Consider the following 17974-nt stretch of genomic DNA (forward strand, 5'->3'; position numbering starts at 1 on the left):
CTCAGCCTAAAAATAGCAAAATATGATTTTTGGTCCAGCCCTAGTTACCGCTGCCTTTCACATGATGCAAAAACACGAATTCACCATCGTTTTCAGACAATTGTGTTTATTTGGTATCAATGCATTGTGCAATGCATTCATAAATAACAGAACCGAAAATAATGGTTGCACCAAGTGAAATTGTTACAATGTACGTAGGCATAAGTTACAACTTAAATCTTACACCTAGCCGTCACTAGGTGTAAAGTCCTCCGGAAAATAATGGTTGGCACGGCTGGCATAGTGATTGGCAAGTGGGCACCATGGTGCATCGTTTTGAAAAGTGGGATCATTTGGAGGAGGAGGAGCAAATTATACCGGCTGTTTCGCATCGGCAACGCATTCTCTGCGATAGTAAGATAATGAATCACACAGTCCTTTACGGAGAAAAAATTTAGCAAGTACTGAGGATGAGAGGATGGCGGTATGTTATATTACAATGCAATGTTGATGAAGAGCTCGCCACAGACCTAACGAATAGCAATAACATTATCATTTGGTTAGTGTTAATGAAATTTGAACCCCTAATTTGTGGTAGGCAATACATCCCGACATGGTAGCGAGACTGTTTTCATTACGCTTAATTTGCCAACGGTAATAAACACCGTTTCCACCCTGCTTTTCGCTGATTGGTCACAGAAAGTGAAAACGAACTTTTCTGGGACACTATTTTTGGTGTGGACTTTACACTCTACTAGTTAAGATGTATCTTACGTCTCCGTGGTGCAACTAAACAAAGACACAACTTTAGTGGAAAACAGTGGAAAATAAAACGCATTTCATAGAGACTAGAAACAAATGTAGCACAGAAATACGCAAAGCTAAAGCGGACCCTACTTTCAAAAACAAATCATTCTAACAGCTTCTAATCCTAAAGCTTTGTGGCAGAGTCAGCAGACACTAAAGGTCATCACTGGTGAAAATCTGAAGAAAAAGAATGTCAACATTCTAATTTCTATACAAGGTACTAACTTTGTTACCCCCATTGATCCCCACCTGACATCTAACCAGTTTTCTTTTTCTTTCTCCGAGATTAAACAGAGTGAGTTGTGGGATATTTTCAACTCTTTGAAAAATTCGCAAGCTTATGATACAAATGGTTTAAATGTCTTTCTCATGCAGTTTCATGCCACTTTTTCACCATCTGATCAATCTCTGCATTAGGCTTTTTGTTTTTCCCTCTGGATGTTAAACTGCTCAAATCAACTAAATTTTTAAACTTGATGATCCCACTCTTGTTTCAAATTACAGGCCAATATCCATCCTCCCAGTAATATCAAAACTAATTGGAAAAAGCCATTTCAAACCAATTAAACAATCGCCTTGAAAGCAATAACCAATTTGACTTCCAATTTGGTTTCCGTTCTTCCCGCTCTACTATGTCTGCATTATTATTAGTTACTGAACAAATTCGTACCTCACTTAACAAAGGTAATGTCACTGGAGCCATTTTTATTGATTTTGGTAAAGCCTATGATACAGTGAACCACCAGATTCTCCTGAATAAACTCAGCTCAATTCGACTCTCCTCCTCTGTCTGTGGTAATGATGATCTCCTCATATTTATCCAACAGATCCCAAGTGGTTAATGGTCACTTGTAATCTTTTCCTGTATAAATAACCTGAACTGAAGTGTCAAACTAACTGCTGTGTAAGGGTGTAGAGAGAACTTACGTTCAGGTGGTGCAACAGGCTACAGAACCGCAATTGTGAATGTGAAAAAAATAATCCTCATGTTTCTTCATGGAACTTTCGCCGAACTCCTTCAAGTCCTCTCATGCTTTCATTAAGGCAACATTGTCTATAGAGCCCGCTGGGTCCAGTTTGTACAGCATGAAGTGTCCCTGGACCTGTGCAGCGCTGGGTTCAGGGTGGTCGGCCAACGCTCGTTCGGCAAAACGCTCCGCCTCAGAGGGCGGCTGGTCTGGGTAGAAGCGCCGGAACATGTGGGTGAGCTGCCAGCTGGTGCAGTAGTCCACTTTCTGCTTCAGATCCACGCGGCCGGGCCGGATCAGTGCTGGGTCTAGCCTGTGTACAGAGATTACAAACAATAAGTAGGTTTATCTCACTGAAATTAAATTGCTTTAAGGACCCCATGAAATGGCATCTTTACTTGATTGGATTTGATGCATTTCCTGTAGAACTAGAAATAACCGCCTCGCAGTTGTATGGCTCCACCAACAAGTCAAGTTGCAGTCTACATCCATGTCTGTCCAGACGCATACAAGCACAAATACCTTGAAGCCCACAGTCAGTGGTGTGGCCATTCAGCCTCATGGCACTTTAGGCAATGTTTGGCAATGTTGTTGAGTACCTCAACAACACGGCTAATCGTTTTCAACATGGAAAATGGTCCTACCCCTATCCTCCCACCAGTGACCACCCCACATATCCCTACGCTCTATGATCTTCCTATCCCTTGCTATAGCCCCTTTCCCCTAGCCCCACCCCCATCACTCAACACACCCCTCCCACCAGCCCCACCCCCTAGCCACTCTCCCTATCCACCCCTCGAATCCTGACTCTACGACATTCCTCTCCCTAGCTATAGCCCCTTTTACATAGCCCCACCCCCTTCCTCGATGGAACGGACAGACGTGAGGCCACAGTGACCTTGAACTTTGACCTTTAACCACCAAAATCTAATCGGTTCATCCACTAGAGTCCAAGTGGATGTTTGAGCCAAATTAGAAGAAATTGCCTCGAGGCGTTCCTGCAGTCGTGAGGTCACAGTGGCCTTTCCTTCCTTCCAGACAGGAATTCAAGTAATGGGAGTTCATTTCATGGGGATCAAAACTCCATTAAGAACTGTTGAGAGAAGGGATGTTTTTAAATTTATGTACCCACCACCACTACAAATAGATGGTAACAGCCATGAAAAAGGCATTTATGGAAAGAAATTGTCCACAAATTCCTCTGGCACCAGTACCTGTCGATGAAGTTGGTAGTCATAAAGACTATTCTGGCCTCAGACGACGCCACTCCATCCAAAGCATTAAGCAGTCCGCTGAAGGTCAGCCTTCCCATTCCCTGGTAGGCCAGAGGGTCTGGGGGTGCAGAGACACAAAGCTCAGTAACTTGGATGACAACAAGACAACTCTGGTTTTGGCACAATTGTGAATTTCCACATCTTCCAAAGCAACAAATACATGATTGAAAATGTCTGAACTTTGGATTAAAAAAGCATAGTTGAGAAATGAATACATAAGATATACATTTCTAATAACCCTTTGAAATCAAAGTCTGGTGTCTCCTTCCCTGCTACCTACTCTCAGTGGGGAGCAGCTCTCGGTTGACGAAGGCTGCGTCGACGTCTTCCAGCAGTATGATGCTCTGCTGCGGCGCCACGCTCATCAGGTGGTTCAGACGATCATCAGAAAGGCTTCGGTCACTCAGACTCATCAGACAGATGCTGTAGCCCAGCTCGCCTGCCAGCGCCGTGCTGAAACACAGACCAAGAGTCACGCATCAAACTGTGTATTAGTACAGATACTCATACAGAGTTGCTAAATTTGACTTGACTTATGGTCCATCTTTCTGTTACACAGCTCTCACTGAGGTAGGAAGGGTAAAGCTTAATTTATACTTATTAGAAAGTGTCGCTCAGCACATGGTCGCAGACGAAAAAGAAAGTGTCACTCATGGTGTTGCATTTATACTTCAGTGAACGTTCGCCTCGGTTCAATGGTCACGTGACACTCGAACGCTATAAGTGCAGACAGCCAAGAGAAGAGAGGGAATGCACAGTGAAACCACGTTGGAGGCAAGATGTAACGTACTTGGCTGCCGCCGCATATAAACGACACACAACCACACAACTCACCTCCTCTCTCTCTGGGAAATTGGTCACGATGTTCTTTGTGATTTTCACGAAATCATACATCAAGGACAGGCTGATAAAAATAGGGAGGACACGTTCATTCATTTCATTTCAGCGAAAACCAAAACAAGGAAGTCGTGCGCATGTGCCGTCTATATAGCCAATCAGACTTGCGCGTCACTATACTCATGGTTCTGTGCTGTTGGTATTTGGTAGCCTATCTGATGCCTGCAGTGCGGCGCCGCGTCAATTAACGATAATGACGGGAGGCTTGCGCAGCAGCAGGATGATGTATTCGCGCAGATTTTCAGTCCTAAATATCAAACATGTTTGATATGAAAGCATTCATATTGACTTAAATATTTTGTTAATATAAAAACGTGTGTAGAGCACAGTGGTAGAGTACATGTAGGCTATGTTATGAAAAAAGTATCCATCGCTGCTGTAATTTTAAGGAAAATACAAAAATATATATATTTCCTATCTATCCCTTGCTGCCACTGGAAAAAAGGGGGGGGGGGGGGGGGGAGAAAAAAAAATCCCTACCGACCCATCACCTCAACTGACAACCAACAGGAACCAAAACTTATTTTTTTTAGGCCCTGGCAGAGAGAATACTGACCATTTCCAGTTGTTTCTAAACACAGACTCCTCATGTCTAGAAAGGTAAAACCGGAAAATATCCTGCTCTGGCTAGCCAGACATGATCCAGACTTCATGTTAAGAAGTGGCTTATGTGACATAGTCAGCGACACTAGAAATTTCACTAGGTAGCAGACACTGCTCGTCGACACTTGAAAGTGTCGACTCAAGTCCTCATTTCTGTCGGCGACGGTTTCAAAAGTGTCGCCAGACCAAGCATAAATTGGGCTTAAGGATGACAAAATAATAATCAGCAGACTCACATGAAGCTGCTCTTTCCACAGCCTGGAGGTCCATAGAGCAGATATCCTCTTCTGTAAGGAATTCCTGTATGGGAAAGAAGTACAGCCGCTGTCAACCAGATGAACCAGCAGAACTACTGCTTACATACAGTATATATATATATATATATATATGGTTTAGATTTACACAAAATCCGACCAACAGCATCCAAAATATATTAAGTGAAGCCATCCACTGATTCCATCAGTTTAATTTATTAGCGGGCTCCCTCTTTTGGGGGAAATAAAACATCAATGACGACAGAAAGACCTGAGACCTGTGTGTCTGCCTTTGTTGTTCAGCCTCCCATCAAGTCACCAGATAACGCGGTGGTCACAGTAATAACAAGTGGGGGTATAGGGCTGGCCCTGCTATTACGATCCAGCCAAAAATTAGGGGCGATGTAATAAACTGTATCGCTCTTTTACCACAATATAGAGTAGTATCAGTTACTGCCCCTTCCTGAGCTGGGGCTACATGTCACTGAGCCCTTCCTCAGTAACACCAGAACACACTACCTCTGTCTGTGTACCACTTGGGGTTTCCGATGAAATCCTTCACGTCATCTACGAGACTGTCGGCCACGCCCGCCCCCAGGACCACGGAGCTGAGCGGCCTGCGTCGCCGTGGAAACCCAAAGGGCCTCCACTCAGCACCCATGGCCGTGTACATCACAGTCCGCCCCTCCTCCTGCTTCAGGGCCAACTCTCTGGCTGCAAAACCAAAACATGAAGGACAGCTCAGTGACCACTCAACCGTAAAGTGAGCTCACACCAGACAAGAATGAGAGCTTCCAAATGACTAGACTCAAAATGGGCAGCATAATGATGCTTAGATTATTACTATAAGCAGTAAGTACCTTCGTTTAAGATACTGAAGAAGATCTCTCTGTCTCTGCCCAAAGCAGTGAAGGTGACGGACTCCCACGGCGTTCCTGTGTGCAGATCCACCATCTGCTTCTCTCTGGTTCGCTCCACCCTGATCCACTTCCTCCCGTACCTGCAGACACACATTTTGTATTTTTAATTAGTGAGTAAAGGTTATCTGTGTGTAGTAGGTGTATATTGGGCGTTTTACTATCTCCTCACCAGATGATATGGTTCCCAGGACTCGGGTGGAAGTCAAACTGGGTGTGCACTCTTCCGCTCTCATGCGCCAGGTAAGAGGTCTCCACGCTCAGGTGCTGGGTGTGCCGGGCATGCTTGGTGATCCAGCTGAGCAGCCAGTGATAGCTCTTGTCCCTGCTGGGGACCTCCAGGGTGATCATGTAGTGCCTGCGGAAGAAGATCGTCCCGATCTGGGCTCCTTTCCTGGCCACAGCCAGCGCTGTCCCGACCCCCACCAGTCCAAACCCAGCCCCGAAGTACGGGTTGTCTTTAAGGCTGTCGATGAGGTCCGACAGACCCATGGCGCAGAGCTCTGGATGCCTCCAGTACAATCAGAGGCTATAGCTGCTTTATCCCTTTGTAACAGGAAAGATCTGTGTGATTCTTCAGTCAGTTTGCCAATGAAGGATGACAGTCATCATCAATCAGTCTGCCTGTCTGTCTGTTTTTATCAGGTTTAGGTAGAGGCTTGCTGCCTGCCTAGTGAGGAATCTTCCAATCGATGACAGTTACGTAGTAGGTTAACTAACTACCGGTAGTTTCATGTAAGCGTATTTTCAGTCTTCGTGTTATACTTTCCATCCTTCCGTGATGAAGTTGCAATTTAATGCAAAGAAAAACGTTACGCCACGGCAGTCAATTTCACTTCAATGAACTAATAAACCTTACCAGAGTTGTAATAGTTGTCAGTTTCAGCCAGGTTTCAGCCGCGGTTTCAGCGGACAGCGACCTCTGGTACACTATCTGCTGTGTTTGGTAAATATAATTCCGACTGTGTTCGTCGGAGGGACCGCGATATTTTCGTTCCTAGTTCCTACCTAAACATTGTTTTGCTCGCAAGGTTGCTAAACTGGATAAGCTAACAAGCTTGGTAAATCATACGCGTGGTATTGTACACTGTAGTGTGTTCAGACCCAGACCCCCATAGTGAAATTAACTAACGTTAACTTGGCAGGAATTTGGATTTAATGCTAAACCGTTTTCCGACCAAAACCACAAGAAGCTAACGACGTTGTTCAAGTGATTCGAGCGAGCTAACATTATCAAACAAGTAGCGTTAGCTAATAAACTGAGTTTTTCCCACGGTCCAGACTCCAGCGTGGCTAAGGCAATGTCAGGTGAGTCGGGTATAACGGATACTTGGGGACAGTTACAACTGGGTCAGTGAGTGATGTCAGTGCTTGTTTAGGATACAAAGGGTTGCTGAAGCCTGGGCAGTAGGTCGAGATTTGTATCATAGGCATAGCCTATAGAATGGTAATGTTGTTGGATACAGTTGTGTCTGAATAACATGTATGCTGCCTGTGTAATTTATCTGTGTGCATACAACACATTATTACATATAATATGGCATAAAAAACAGGACACAAATTACAAATGTCTGCCATCGTGCCCTTTTAAATTGGTCACATTATAACCCAAATTATGTTTTTTTCTCTCCAATAGACACAATGGAGACAGTCGAGCCCCATGTCTGTGAACAATGTGGAGAAAGCCTCTCAGACAGTGGCGTGTTTGACTCTCACTCTTGTTCCAAGAGGTTGACAGCATCCACCAAAGGACAGTTGAATTACAAGTGCTCCTTATGCAGCGAGGTGTTTACCAAGCCGGGTGCACTGAAACACCACTTCCGAAGCCACGGTGGACAGAATGCACCCAAAGGTCCCTTCCCCTGCACTGAGCAAGGCTGCCAGTTCAGCAGCACAAATCGACAGGAATACCAAGCCCACCTGACATCCACACACAGTCTCACCCTTATTCCTTGCTCCTTCCGGTCCTGCAAACTGTCATTCTGCACACAAGGCGAGATGGAGAGCCACTGGCGGAACCATCTGCCCTTTAGCTGCCTTCTTTGCCAGTTTGTTACCCATCATGTAAAAGAACTGAGGGACCACTCTTTGGAGCACAGCAGTCCTCCTACTGGCCCTCACGGTAAGTTCACCCACCCAGGAATGAGATTGTGCTGTTTGACACAAACTTAAAATTGAAAGCCCCTCTTGGCCTCCAACATACTGTGTATATGTGTCATTTGTAAGCCATAGACAGTAAAAGAGATCGTCTCTTGAAGTCTTGGGGAGCAAGGTTTACTTTTTCTTGTCACGTTTTTTCTCTCTAGCAAGGAGTCTAAAACCCATATGGGCTCTAGCATCTGTCGCTAGAGTCACACAAGAAAATACAGTAGAAGACTTATGGTATAGAGAGAGTGGAGAGGGCCAGCAAAAGTATTTGGTTTCCTTACTAATGGAGGTTGCAATGGGAAAACCAGGACCTTTGCCATCTTTTATAAGGGCAATATTTTATTTGGGAGGTTGTACTGACCAGTTCTGATTATTGAAGGGGGTTTCCATTAGAAGAGAAGCAGATTTTCCATTAAAGGTTTTGCACATTTTTCCTTAGGAAATAAGATGGTGCCCACAACAACATGCACTGGTGGAAGCAAGCCGCCTCTGCTGCTCTCTGGTAGGCCAAAAAGAAAACACAAACCCAACCCAGCTTATATGTCTTCATTATCCCAAGAAGAGAATGGGGAAGAGCCTGAGAGGCAAACGCACAAGACGAAAAGAGCCAAAAAGGTGGTGGAAAAAGACAAAGCTTTAACAGTTACAACTGACACTGACACACAACCCTCCAAAGGTATGTATGTACACTTATCTGCCTGGTAATTGTCAAGTTGATTTATTATATGCATAAAATGATCAAGCACAGAGAAATGGCAAAACAATACTCCTTATTCAGGTGATATAAACTTATTCAGGTGATATAAAAAAGGCCAACTGGTCATATAAATAAATCGATTCCTACCCTGCAGCTGCTGCTGTCATAGACATTGTGATCATCATCACTGATGATGTCATAGACATTGTGACATCTGACGTCACTGATGATGTCATAGACATGATGTCACAATGTCTATGACATCAGTGATGTCATCATATATAAATTTGGCAATGTGGCCAATGTCTAGTAAAACCTAGTAATGTTACAAAGACAAAATGTAGGTTTTGTTTTTGTTAGTGTTAGGGTTATTTTTAAATCAGCCAGGGTAGTATAACAATTTGCACAAACTTTGTAACTGTTCAAATGTGTTTCATATGTTCTTGTACTATAGATTACCTGGCAGAGGATGCAGAGCACATCTATCGCACTCACACCTGCCCCAAGTGTCGGCGCTGCTTCAAGATGCGCTCCCACCTGAAGGAGCACCTCCGCTTGCATTTCCCTGACCCCAGCCTCCAGTGTTCCACCTGCAAGCGTCACTTCACCAGCAAGAGCAAGCTACGCATACATAAGCTCCGTGAGGCGGGTGAAAAAGTCCATCACTGCCACTTGTGCGAGTATTCAGCGGTGGAGCGGAATGCAATCAGCCGCCACCTTGCCAGCATGCATGCTGACCAGGCAGGGGGTGACCTAGACTCTAACATTTATCCTTGCCCCACGTGCGGCCAGAGCTTTCACCAGAGCAGGTCCCTCAAGGCTCACATGAAGACGCACAACCTCCTGCTGGATCGCGAGTCAGTGGCTTGTTTTGAAGAAGGTTGCTCCTTCCAGAGTTCGCTGCGCAAGGCACTACTGAGACACACCACCAAAGAGCACGGGGTCAAGGCGGTAGAATGCCGTCACCACGCCTGCGGTGCCATTTTCCGAAGTCAGAAGGACATGGAGGATCATCATCGGACACACCTCGCCTACCACTGCTCCCAGTGTGATTTCTCCTGCTCGAACAAGACCGTCTTCCTCCAGCACCAGAGACAAGGCCACCCGGGGAACGAGGAGCTTCGCTGTGACTTCTGCTCCTTTGTCACGTTGAACCCCGTGGAGTTTGAACAGCACATTGGACATTTGCACGCCAACGAGAAGATTTATCGCTGTTCACAGTGCAGCTACGTGACCTCGCATAAGCGTGGCTTGAAACGGCACTTGTTGATGCACAGTGGTGAGGATAGAATTGGTTTTCAATATTTTATTGGTTTATAATTGGTGCTTTACATATGAAGCACCGTACAGTCTCCATTTGCGATATAGGTCATTCCTGTGGAAACTACTAATTCTGGCTGGCATTAATTCTATCACTCCATTTCTTCTTTTTCTTCTTAAAAGGTGAGAAGCCCCACAAGTGCAGCCTCTGTGACTTCAGGTGTCGAGATGAGTCCTACCTCTCAAAACATCAGCTCACTCACTCAGACGACAAGAACTTTATGTGTGCTGAATGTGGATATGCCACTAAATGGAAGCACTATCTGAATGTGCATATGCGGAAACATGAAGGGGACCTCAGGTACAGTACTGTAGATGTTATTTATGGAAACCCTTATGTTTTTACTTATGCATTTATTTGTCCCCAACACTGTTGGGGACAAATAGAGGAGATGATCTATCAATATATTATGTATATATGTATATGTGTGTGTGTGTGTGTGTGTGTGTATATATATATATGTATATATATATATATATATATATATATATACATACATACATACATAAACATATATATATATAATATACGGTATATATATATATATATATACATACATACATAAACATATATACACATATATACGTACCTACACACACACACACACACACACACACACACACACACACACACACACACACAGTATTATGTGTGTGTGTGTGTGGGGGTGGGATGGTGCAATAGTCTTTATACAATATTTTTCTCATGGCCAATTCCTGTCTCCTCTAGGTATCAGTGTGATCAGTGCTCCTATCGTTGTCACCGCATGGATCAGCTAAACAGCCACAAGCTACGTCATCAGGCCAAATCACTCATGTGTGAGATCTGTGCTTACGCCTGCAAGCGCAAATACGAGCTTCGCAATCACATGTTGGCCAAACACTCTGGACAGATACAGCTAACTCTCTATCAGTGCAAATACTGCACATATACTACCGGCTACCGGCAAGTCCTTCAAAACCATGAGAACTGCAAACATACCAAGCTGAAAGAGTTCCGTTGCGCCCTCTGCTTCTACTCCTCTTTCAGTGGCACCAGCCTCTTTCTGCACAAGAGGAAAACCCATGGGTATGTGCCTGGGGACAAAGCATGGTTAGAAAACTATGCTGCAAAGGAGAAGGAGAGGAACTCAATTGAATTCATGCAAGACTTCTACAAGAAGCCCTCCACAGCTCATGAGCAATCTGAACAACCCACCGAAGGGCCTCCACGCTCTCCAGCTACTGAGACCCAAAGAGACTCAGCAGACCAAAACACCAATAAGGAAACTGTAGCTCGTTTGGATTCAGCAAAGATTTGTGGTGATGTTCCTCGAGAGGTTGCTGACGAAAGTATTTCAGATAGCACTCCATCTGTGAACAGTCCTGAGGAGTACTGTACTCTTGTTTTGACTACACTATCAACTACTGAATATGAAACCCCTTCTATGCAAAATGAGGTGGAAAATAGTACAAACCTAACTCCCAGGATACCCTCTTTAAATTGTAAAGGGTCTGTCACACAACAAGTAAAGACCGATATCTCTACATCTTCATGTTCATCAAAGGATGATGGTGTAGCTTTGGCAGATGAACAAAGTGACTCGGATGATAACTATGATCCACTGGATGATACAAGCCAACGAGTTGAACCTGCAAAGAGTCAGATTCAAGCATCTGACGTGGAGGATGCTGGTGGAATCATCAGTTCCTCTTATCCCTCTGGACAAAAACAGTGGTTAGAGTCTGAGAGCCGCCTGAAGGCTATGAAGAAGCATGACAAGGACCAAGCAGAAGCGATGGTTTTGGAAGGACGGGTGCAAATGCTCGTGGTGCCGAGTAAAGATGTTTATCGCTGTGACAAGTGTTCTTATGTAAGTCGTAAGGAGAGTGCGCTGAAGTACCACTGCCAGTCTATGTGCCATGGTAGGCTGAAGGGGCACACGTGCCAAGCCTGTGGGGCACAGTTCAAACAGAGGCGAGGCCTTGATAGCCACCTTGTGAAGAAGTGCCCAGCACTTAAGCGAAAAACATTTGTAGGCATAGAAACTACAGGTATGGCTGCAGCAGAAGAGAAGTCTGCTCATGGATCTAAACATCTTGATAAAGGAACAAATATGGATCAAACGGAGCTTCCACCTTTAGATAATATGATTACCAAAGATTCAGAAGACCAAGAATTACATCAACAAAGAGAGGACATATGTACATCTCATTTAACAGTAAAAGGCTTTGTTAATAAAGCAGGTAGCTCCAGTGAATCAAGAAGTCGGCAAAGCAGAATTCAGTTAAATAAGCGATTGAAAGGTAAGCTTGTGAAAAAACAAAGATTTTCTGGTAACAAACACAAAACTGGTTCATTGAAGAATGACTCCCCTTACACTCAAAAAGATGGGAAATTCATATGCAAGCGCTGCAATTTTTCATCAGTCAGGCTTGCAACAGTTGATCGCCACTACTCAACCTGCAGAAAGACTTTGAGGATCAAAGAGAATCAAATGGTGGAAGATGAAGACAGTAATGAGGCGTTTACAGCAGGGGAGGACTTTGTGGAGGAAGACAATGGAAGTCCAGTAAAAGCTTCTATGAAAAGTCAAATGTTCTCTTGTCCCAGCTGTGCGTTCAAGTGCAGTCAGAAAAGGGCATTAAACAGCCATATAAAGCGAGGCTGCCTCAAGCCGGATGAAATCCAGTGCCAAGTGTGTACATTTGTAGCCAAATCTCAGATTTCACTGGCCAATCATGTTCGGCTTGTCCATGAGAAAAACAAGTCTGCTGTTACCAAAACGAAACGTTTGCATTGTGAGCAGTGCACTTTCACCTGTAAGCAAGAACGCTGCATGGTCCAACATGTTGCACTCAAACACAAGGGTGCAAAACCCCACCGTTGCTGTTACTGCCCTTTTAGCACCACAAGGCGCCATCGCTTGGAGGAGCACGAGTCTCTCCACACTGGCGTCGGTCGCCACAGCTGCAACAAGTGCAACAAGACCTTTGGGACTATGACCAAACTGCGTCAGCACAAGACGCGCATCCACGACCGACAGCCGACGCACTTCTGCTCACTCTGCGACTTCAGCGGCTACACGCTCGACGACGTCAGGCGGCACCACCTCCGATGCCACACGGGGGAGTTGGAGCACGCGTGCGCTCACTGTGACGCTCGATTCAGCTCAGACGTGGCACTGAGGAACCACTGCAAACGTGTGCACCAGCTGCAGGCCTGTTTCTCCTGCCTGCAGTGTGACCACACCTGTAGCAGTGAGGCCACACTGAAGAGCCACCAGCACAGCAAGCACCCCCAGCTGAAGTGTACCATCTGCCAGGAGTCTTATGAGACAAAGGAAGGCCTCGAGGTGCACCAGAGAACTCACATGGCACATCAGTGCCAGCTGTGCCCGTTTGCTACCAAAACAAGGCAGGGATTGGCTCAACACCTCCTGGATGAGCACGAGCAGGGATCCCCAGAGGACAAGCCTCTCAAGTGCAGCAGCTGTGAGTTTTCCTGTCGGCATCAGCTCGTGTTGGAGCAGCACCTCCGTTCGCATGGGGGCAAACGCCTTTACAAGTGCACAGACTGCTCGTATTCCACCCGCAACAAGCAGAAGATCACGTGGCACGTTCGCATACACACCGGGGAGAAGCCTTACAGCTGTGAGCAGTGCAGTTACACCTGCACGGATCCCTCCAGGTTGAAGGTGAGCGCTTAACCTGTCACTGATGCCACTTGACTTGGAACGCTATTAATAATCACAATGCTCTAATGTGATATTGACTTTCCCTCCAAAAAGCAAAGGGAAATGATAAATTATACAATTGTGATTAAGTTGACTATATTTTCACATTGCACTATTTTTTTTTGCTGTAGTTTCACATGAGAGTTCACGTAGAGGAGAAGAAGTACCTGTGTCCAGAGTGCGGCTACAAATGCAAGTGGGCGACTCAGCTGAAGTACCACATGACCAAGCACACAGGTACGACCCAGCTGAAGTACCACATGACCAAGCACACAGGTATCAGCAAGACCAGAGGCTTGATTATTGTAATACTTTGTGAATAGGTATACTCGATTAGAGCCTTGTAAGCTGAAGAATTTGGCTTGGTTTGAAAAATCTGCAAGGGGAAAATTAATGACAGTCTCTCTTCCCTCAGTATAATTATTGTGCTTGCTGACAAGCAAGGCACAATCTTGAAATCCCACATACTTAATATTATTATTATATCTGCCAAAAAGTTCTACGACTAATAACTCCCCCAATTTTTGCGCCACATAGACATGCCAGACCTCAAAATGACCGGCTTATTGAGGACAGGTGTGCTATGACTTTGTTAAGGGTTTGTGAAAGCGGTTTGGCCGCAATTCGCCATTAAGCGCCATTTTTTCCCCCATTGACTTGCATGGGGTTTGGAAAAATCATACAAAATCTTGCAGTAAATTAGCTGTCATTCAGAAACCATAACAGCTAGAGCTACGAAACTTGGTAGGGAGGTGCACTGAGGGGTCTTTTACTATCCCCGAAAGAATTTCACCAATTGACCAGATGGTGGCGCTATAACAGCCCTCCTTACCTTTTGGTCCATAACTTTTGACCCGTAGGGTCTATCATCAAAATTCTTTTTTCCCTGCATTCCTTGGGTCGTCCCGCATCTACTCAATTCCGTCTGACTAGATTTTCCGCCATTTTGCATTTTGTCCAAAACAGTTTTTTTGCCATTTCTCCTTGAAATTTTGTCCAATCTTCACCAAACCAACGCACACATCATGTGAGGAGTGTCCTGCACAACACTGATTTGGAAGTTTAAAAAAAAAACACACCATTGCGATATACCGTAATCCACTTCCAATCTTCTGTGGGTGGGGCCTATTTCACAAAAATCGTCCAATGCTAACCAAACTTGCTACAGGTGTGGAGGGATGTACTCTGAGCCTATATCAGAAGTATTTTGTCATTTAGCCTTTAGGGGGCGCTATAGCAGCATTCAGTGCCTGTCCCTTCTAAATGGTTTTATTTTGAAGGGCGGCAGGAAGTGCAGATTCATTCTCATTATGGCCAGCCTTCCTTCTTGTATGACACTTGACACTTGTCGCACGCACGCTATTATACAGACAACAGACACACCTATGCTTGTATCTCAGTGGGTATATCACTCATGGTCTCACTCTCATTTGCATACTGTATGTTTTCAGCAGCTCCAACTCTTCTCTGTTAAAAACCAAATGCTAAAAGTGTACTGGAAACAGGAATCCGGTGAGATTTGACCAGATTAATAGAGCTAAAGAGCAGCTCTGAGCAGCAGCGTTGCATGTTGGGTAGAGCAGTGTTGCATCTTGGGTAGAGACAATGATATACACTTGTCGCCAACCATGGGAGGCCTGTCTGTTCTGTTACCTGCTGTGTTAATGTAGCATGGTAACATGTCCAGAAAACAATGAATGAACAAAATGAACTGAACCCATGGGTAAGTGTCACCACTTTGTGGTTGTTCATTTTATACAGCCAGCTGGGTTTGAAAACATAATGGAAGAGATAGCCTAGTGTGAATAGCCTAGTGTGAATGGAGGCTGTTAGCCACAACAACTGTGCCTTATAGGCTAACCTCAGCCAGCCAAAACAAACACCTTGTCCCCCTGGCGTTAGGACACACTGTTCATCAATGTTTGGGACTAGTTGCAACAAGCTAATTGAGCTAATGCTAGCGTTAGGCCAGCGTTTCTCAACTGGTGGGTAGCGTCGCGGGGCCGTTTTGATTGGGTCGCGGACTTTTACAGTACAGTACTTTTTTTTTTTTTTTTAATTCAGATTATTGAAACTGGATTAGCCTGACCAGTTTCACTTGTTTAACAAGCTGAAGCATATGCTCTGCCTGTAATTCAAGAGAACTCTGCCTTTTCATTTCATATTTAATTTTAGTTCAATTCAGATGATTGAAACTGGATTAGCATGGCCCCAGTTTAATTAAAAGTTATGACCAGTTTAACTAAAAAGCATATAGCCTGCCTGTGATTCAAGAAAAGTCTGCCTTTTATTTCATATTTCATACAGTTCAAATAAGACTTTCTGACCATGACCAGTTTGACTTGTTTAAATTTAAAAACATATAGGCCTGTAATTCAAGTCTGCCTTATTTCAATTGGTTTTTAGCCCTAGTTGCACTTCTGTTGCACTTTTTTGTTAATTTGACAGTGCATGAAGGCATTGTGTATTAAATAAATGCGCTATTTTTTGTTCAATAAATTTGAGTGGTTTAAAAAAAAATCTGAAATTTGGGTCGCGACTTCATGACAAGGAAAATAGTGGGTCCTGAGGCTACACCAGTTGAGAACCACTGCGTTAGGCGTTAGTTAGCATGCTACCCAAGCAGCTTCTCTGGCTGACTGGACACATGACAACCGATCAGCAACTCTGTAACAAAACTAAAAGGGTAACATTACTTTGGTGACCAGGGACTATTATCAGTACATTTGACTTCTTACACTAACATAATGGAAGATAGCCTACATTAGTTACTGGCTGATTAGATGCAGCCATTGATAGCTTTTCACTTGTGTGTTTGCAGCTCTGGTACGCCTGCTAGTTTTGTAAACAGTTGTTGTCGCAACCATAAACATGAATGACACTACAAGGAATACTACTTCTCTGGAGGTTATCATGTCCTATTTTCCTTGAGACAGTTGGAGACATTTACAATACATGGTAATTATTGATGCTGTAGTTTGCAGGTAATGTAGTTTTAGATTGCAGAGATTGGGCCAGCCTTTTGTGTCTCTCTAGTAGGCTACAACCGTCTGACTTCCCCACCTACCAAGTACTTCTACTCCAAAGTCCTTTTACTCACATAGGCACCCCCATAACTACTTAGTCCCCCTAGGTCCATGGGCAGGGACTTTGGAAGCCAGGCGGTGCATGGCGAGGACAGCAAGCACAATTACATTTTCGTTAGGAAATGTAGACATTCTAGTTATTATTGTGGTTCCCTTGATTTAATTGACTACGTGGCAGCATTGTCAAGCATTAAAACTGGGGCGTCCGGGTAGTGTAGCGGTAGATAAATAATGCACAAATCTGTACACATGGTAAAAGTATATCAGTGACTTCAGTTGACGCTTCAGCTTATTGGCCTAGGTGCTGTTCTGATATTCTCTGTAAAAAAAAAAAGCTTTTGGAACAATCATGTAAATTTGCTTTAGTTTAGTATGCTAAACACAAATGGCTTGTTACGAATCTTTACTCCAGTTGAAGTGAAAAGGAAAAAAAAACTTGAATAAATATTCCCCTCATCCACCTGCAGGGGAGAAGCCGTACGCCTGTGATGAGTGTGACTACCGCACCAACCGAGCGGACGCCCTGCGCGCCCACCGGGACACGCAGCACTGCGACGTGCGCTCTTACGTCTGCGAGAAATGCGGCAAGGCCTTCAAGACGCGGTTCATACTGAAGACGCACCAGCGGCAGCACAGCGACGATCGGCCGTACACCTGCGGCTTGTGCCACAAGACGTTCCGGTGGCCGGCGGGTCTCAGACATCACTACCTCTCTCACACCAAGCAGCAACCATTCAGTTGTCGCCACTGCTCCTACAGAGCCAAGCAGAAGTTCCAGGTGGTGAAGCATTTGCAGAGACACCACCCGGAAATGTCGGTGGAGCAGGGGGTGGTGAGGGACTCGGAAGCGGTCAGCCTCACCCTGAAGGAGGCCTTGCAAGGGACACTGGATGAGGGGGCAGCGGAGACGGGCAAGGAGAAGCATGTATCAACCTTGGAGGTACAGGGAGTAGAAGGGTCCAACAGAGAGGCAGTGATCAATTCAGAATGATTATTGTGCCACTGTTGAATGGAACCTCTATTTCAAAGGGTCTGATTTCGATTGCCAATGTTTTAATTGGTAATAGTGAGTGCATAGTACTACTGGGGGGGGGGGGGGGGGGGGATCTGTGATTCTGAAACCATATAGATAAGGCATATAAAGACATTTTGCATTTGAGAAGCAGGACTGCATCTTATATCTGCAAACAGGGATGTTAATTATGATTCAGATCTTATAACCTGGAATAAAGGTCCATGTTGCTCTGTTAACAACAAACACTAGAAATAAACCATTTATTCTTAACTCATGTTATGACATGCTCTCAC

At 44.8% G+C, this 17974-nt stretch overlaps 2 protein-coding genes across 2 annotated transcripts; one reads left to right on the top strand and one right to left on the bottom strand.

Moving 5' to 3' along the window:
- Positions 1 to 41: 41 nt before the first annotated feature.
- bcs1l (BC1 (ubiquinol-cytochrome c reductase) synthesis-like) lies at positions 42 to 6614 on the bottom strand. The gene is made up of 7 exons (XM_083642425.1): positions 5872 to 6614; positions 5643 to 5782; positions 5302 to 5496; positions 4765 to 4828; positions 3309 to 3481; positions 2969 to 3086; positions 42 to 2067 (listed from the first exon to the last, which is right to left on the bottom strand). Exons 1-7 carry the CDS (start codon positions 6189 to 6191, stop codon positions 1815 to 1817), a joined length of 1263 nt encoding a protein of 420 aa, XP_083498551.1. The 5' UTR covers positions 6192 to 6614; the 3' UTR covers positions 42 to 1814.
- Positions 6615 to 7340: 726 nt separating this feature from the next.
- Positions 7341 to 17726, top strand: znf142 (zinc finger protein 142; the record flags this gene model as incomplete). Its single annotated transcript, XM_083641051.1, has 7 exons — positions 7341 to 7821; positions 8287 to 8523; positions 8999 to 9823; positions 9988 to 10165; positions 10595 to 13541; positions 13712 to 13817; positions 17134 to 17726. The coding sequence occupies 7 exons, from the start codon at positions 7341 to 7343 to the stop codon at positions 17655 to 17657; spliced, it is 5298 nt and encodes a 1765-aa protein (XP_083497177.1). The 3' UTR covers positions 17658 to 17726.
- Between the last annotated feature and the right edge of the window lie 248 nt (positions 17727 to 17974).

This window comes from Poromitra crassiceps (assembly GCF_964638095.1).
Source record: "Poromitra crassiceps genome assembly, chromosome: 8".
Lineage (NCBI taxonomy): Eukaryota > Metazoa > Chordata > Actinopteri > Beryciformes > Melamphaidae > Poromitra > Poromitra crassiceps.

Excerpts from the sequence above, each read along its gene's own strand:
- bcs1l (XM_083642425.1), bottom strand. The coding sequence starts at position 6,191 with ATGGGTCTGTCGGACCTCATCGACAGCCTTAAAGACAACCCGTACTTC. Across the intron at positions 5,783-5,871 it reads CCTGGGAACCATATCATCTG|GTACGGGAGGAAGTGGATCA; the intron begins GTGAGGAGATAG and ends GTGTGTCTGCAG. Across the intron at positions 3,482-4,764 it reads TGTGGAAAGAGCAGCTTCAT|CACGGCGCTGGCAGGCGAGC; the intron begins GTGAGTCTGCTG and ends TCTGTGTTTCAG.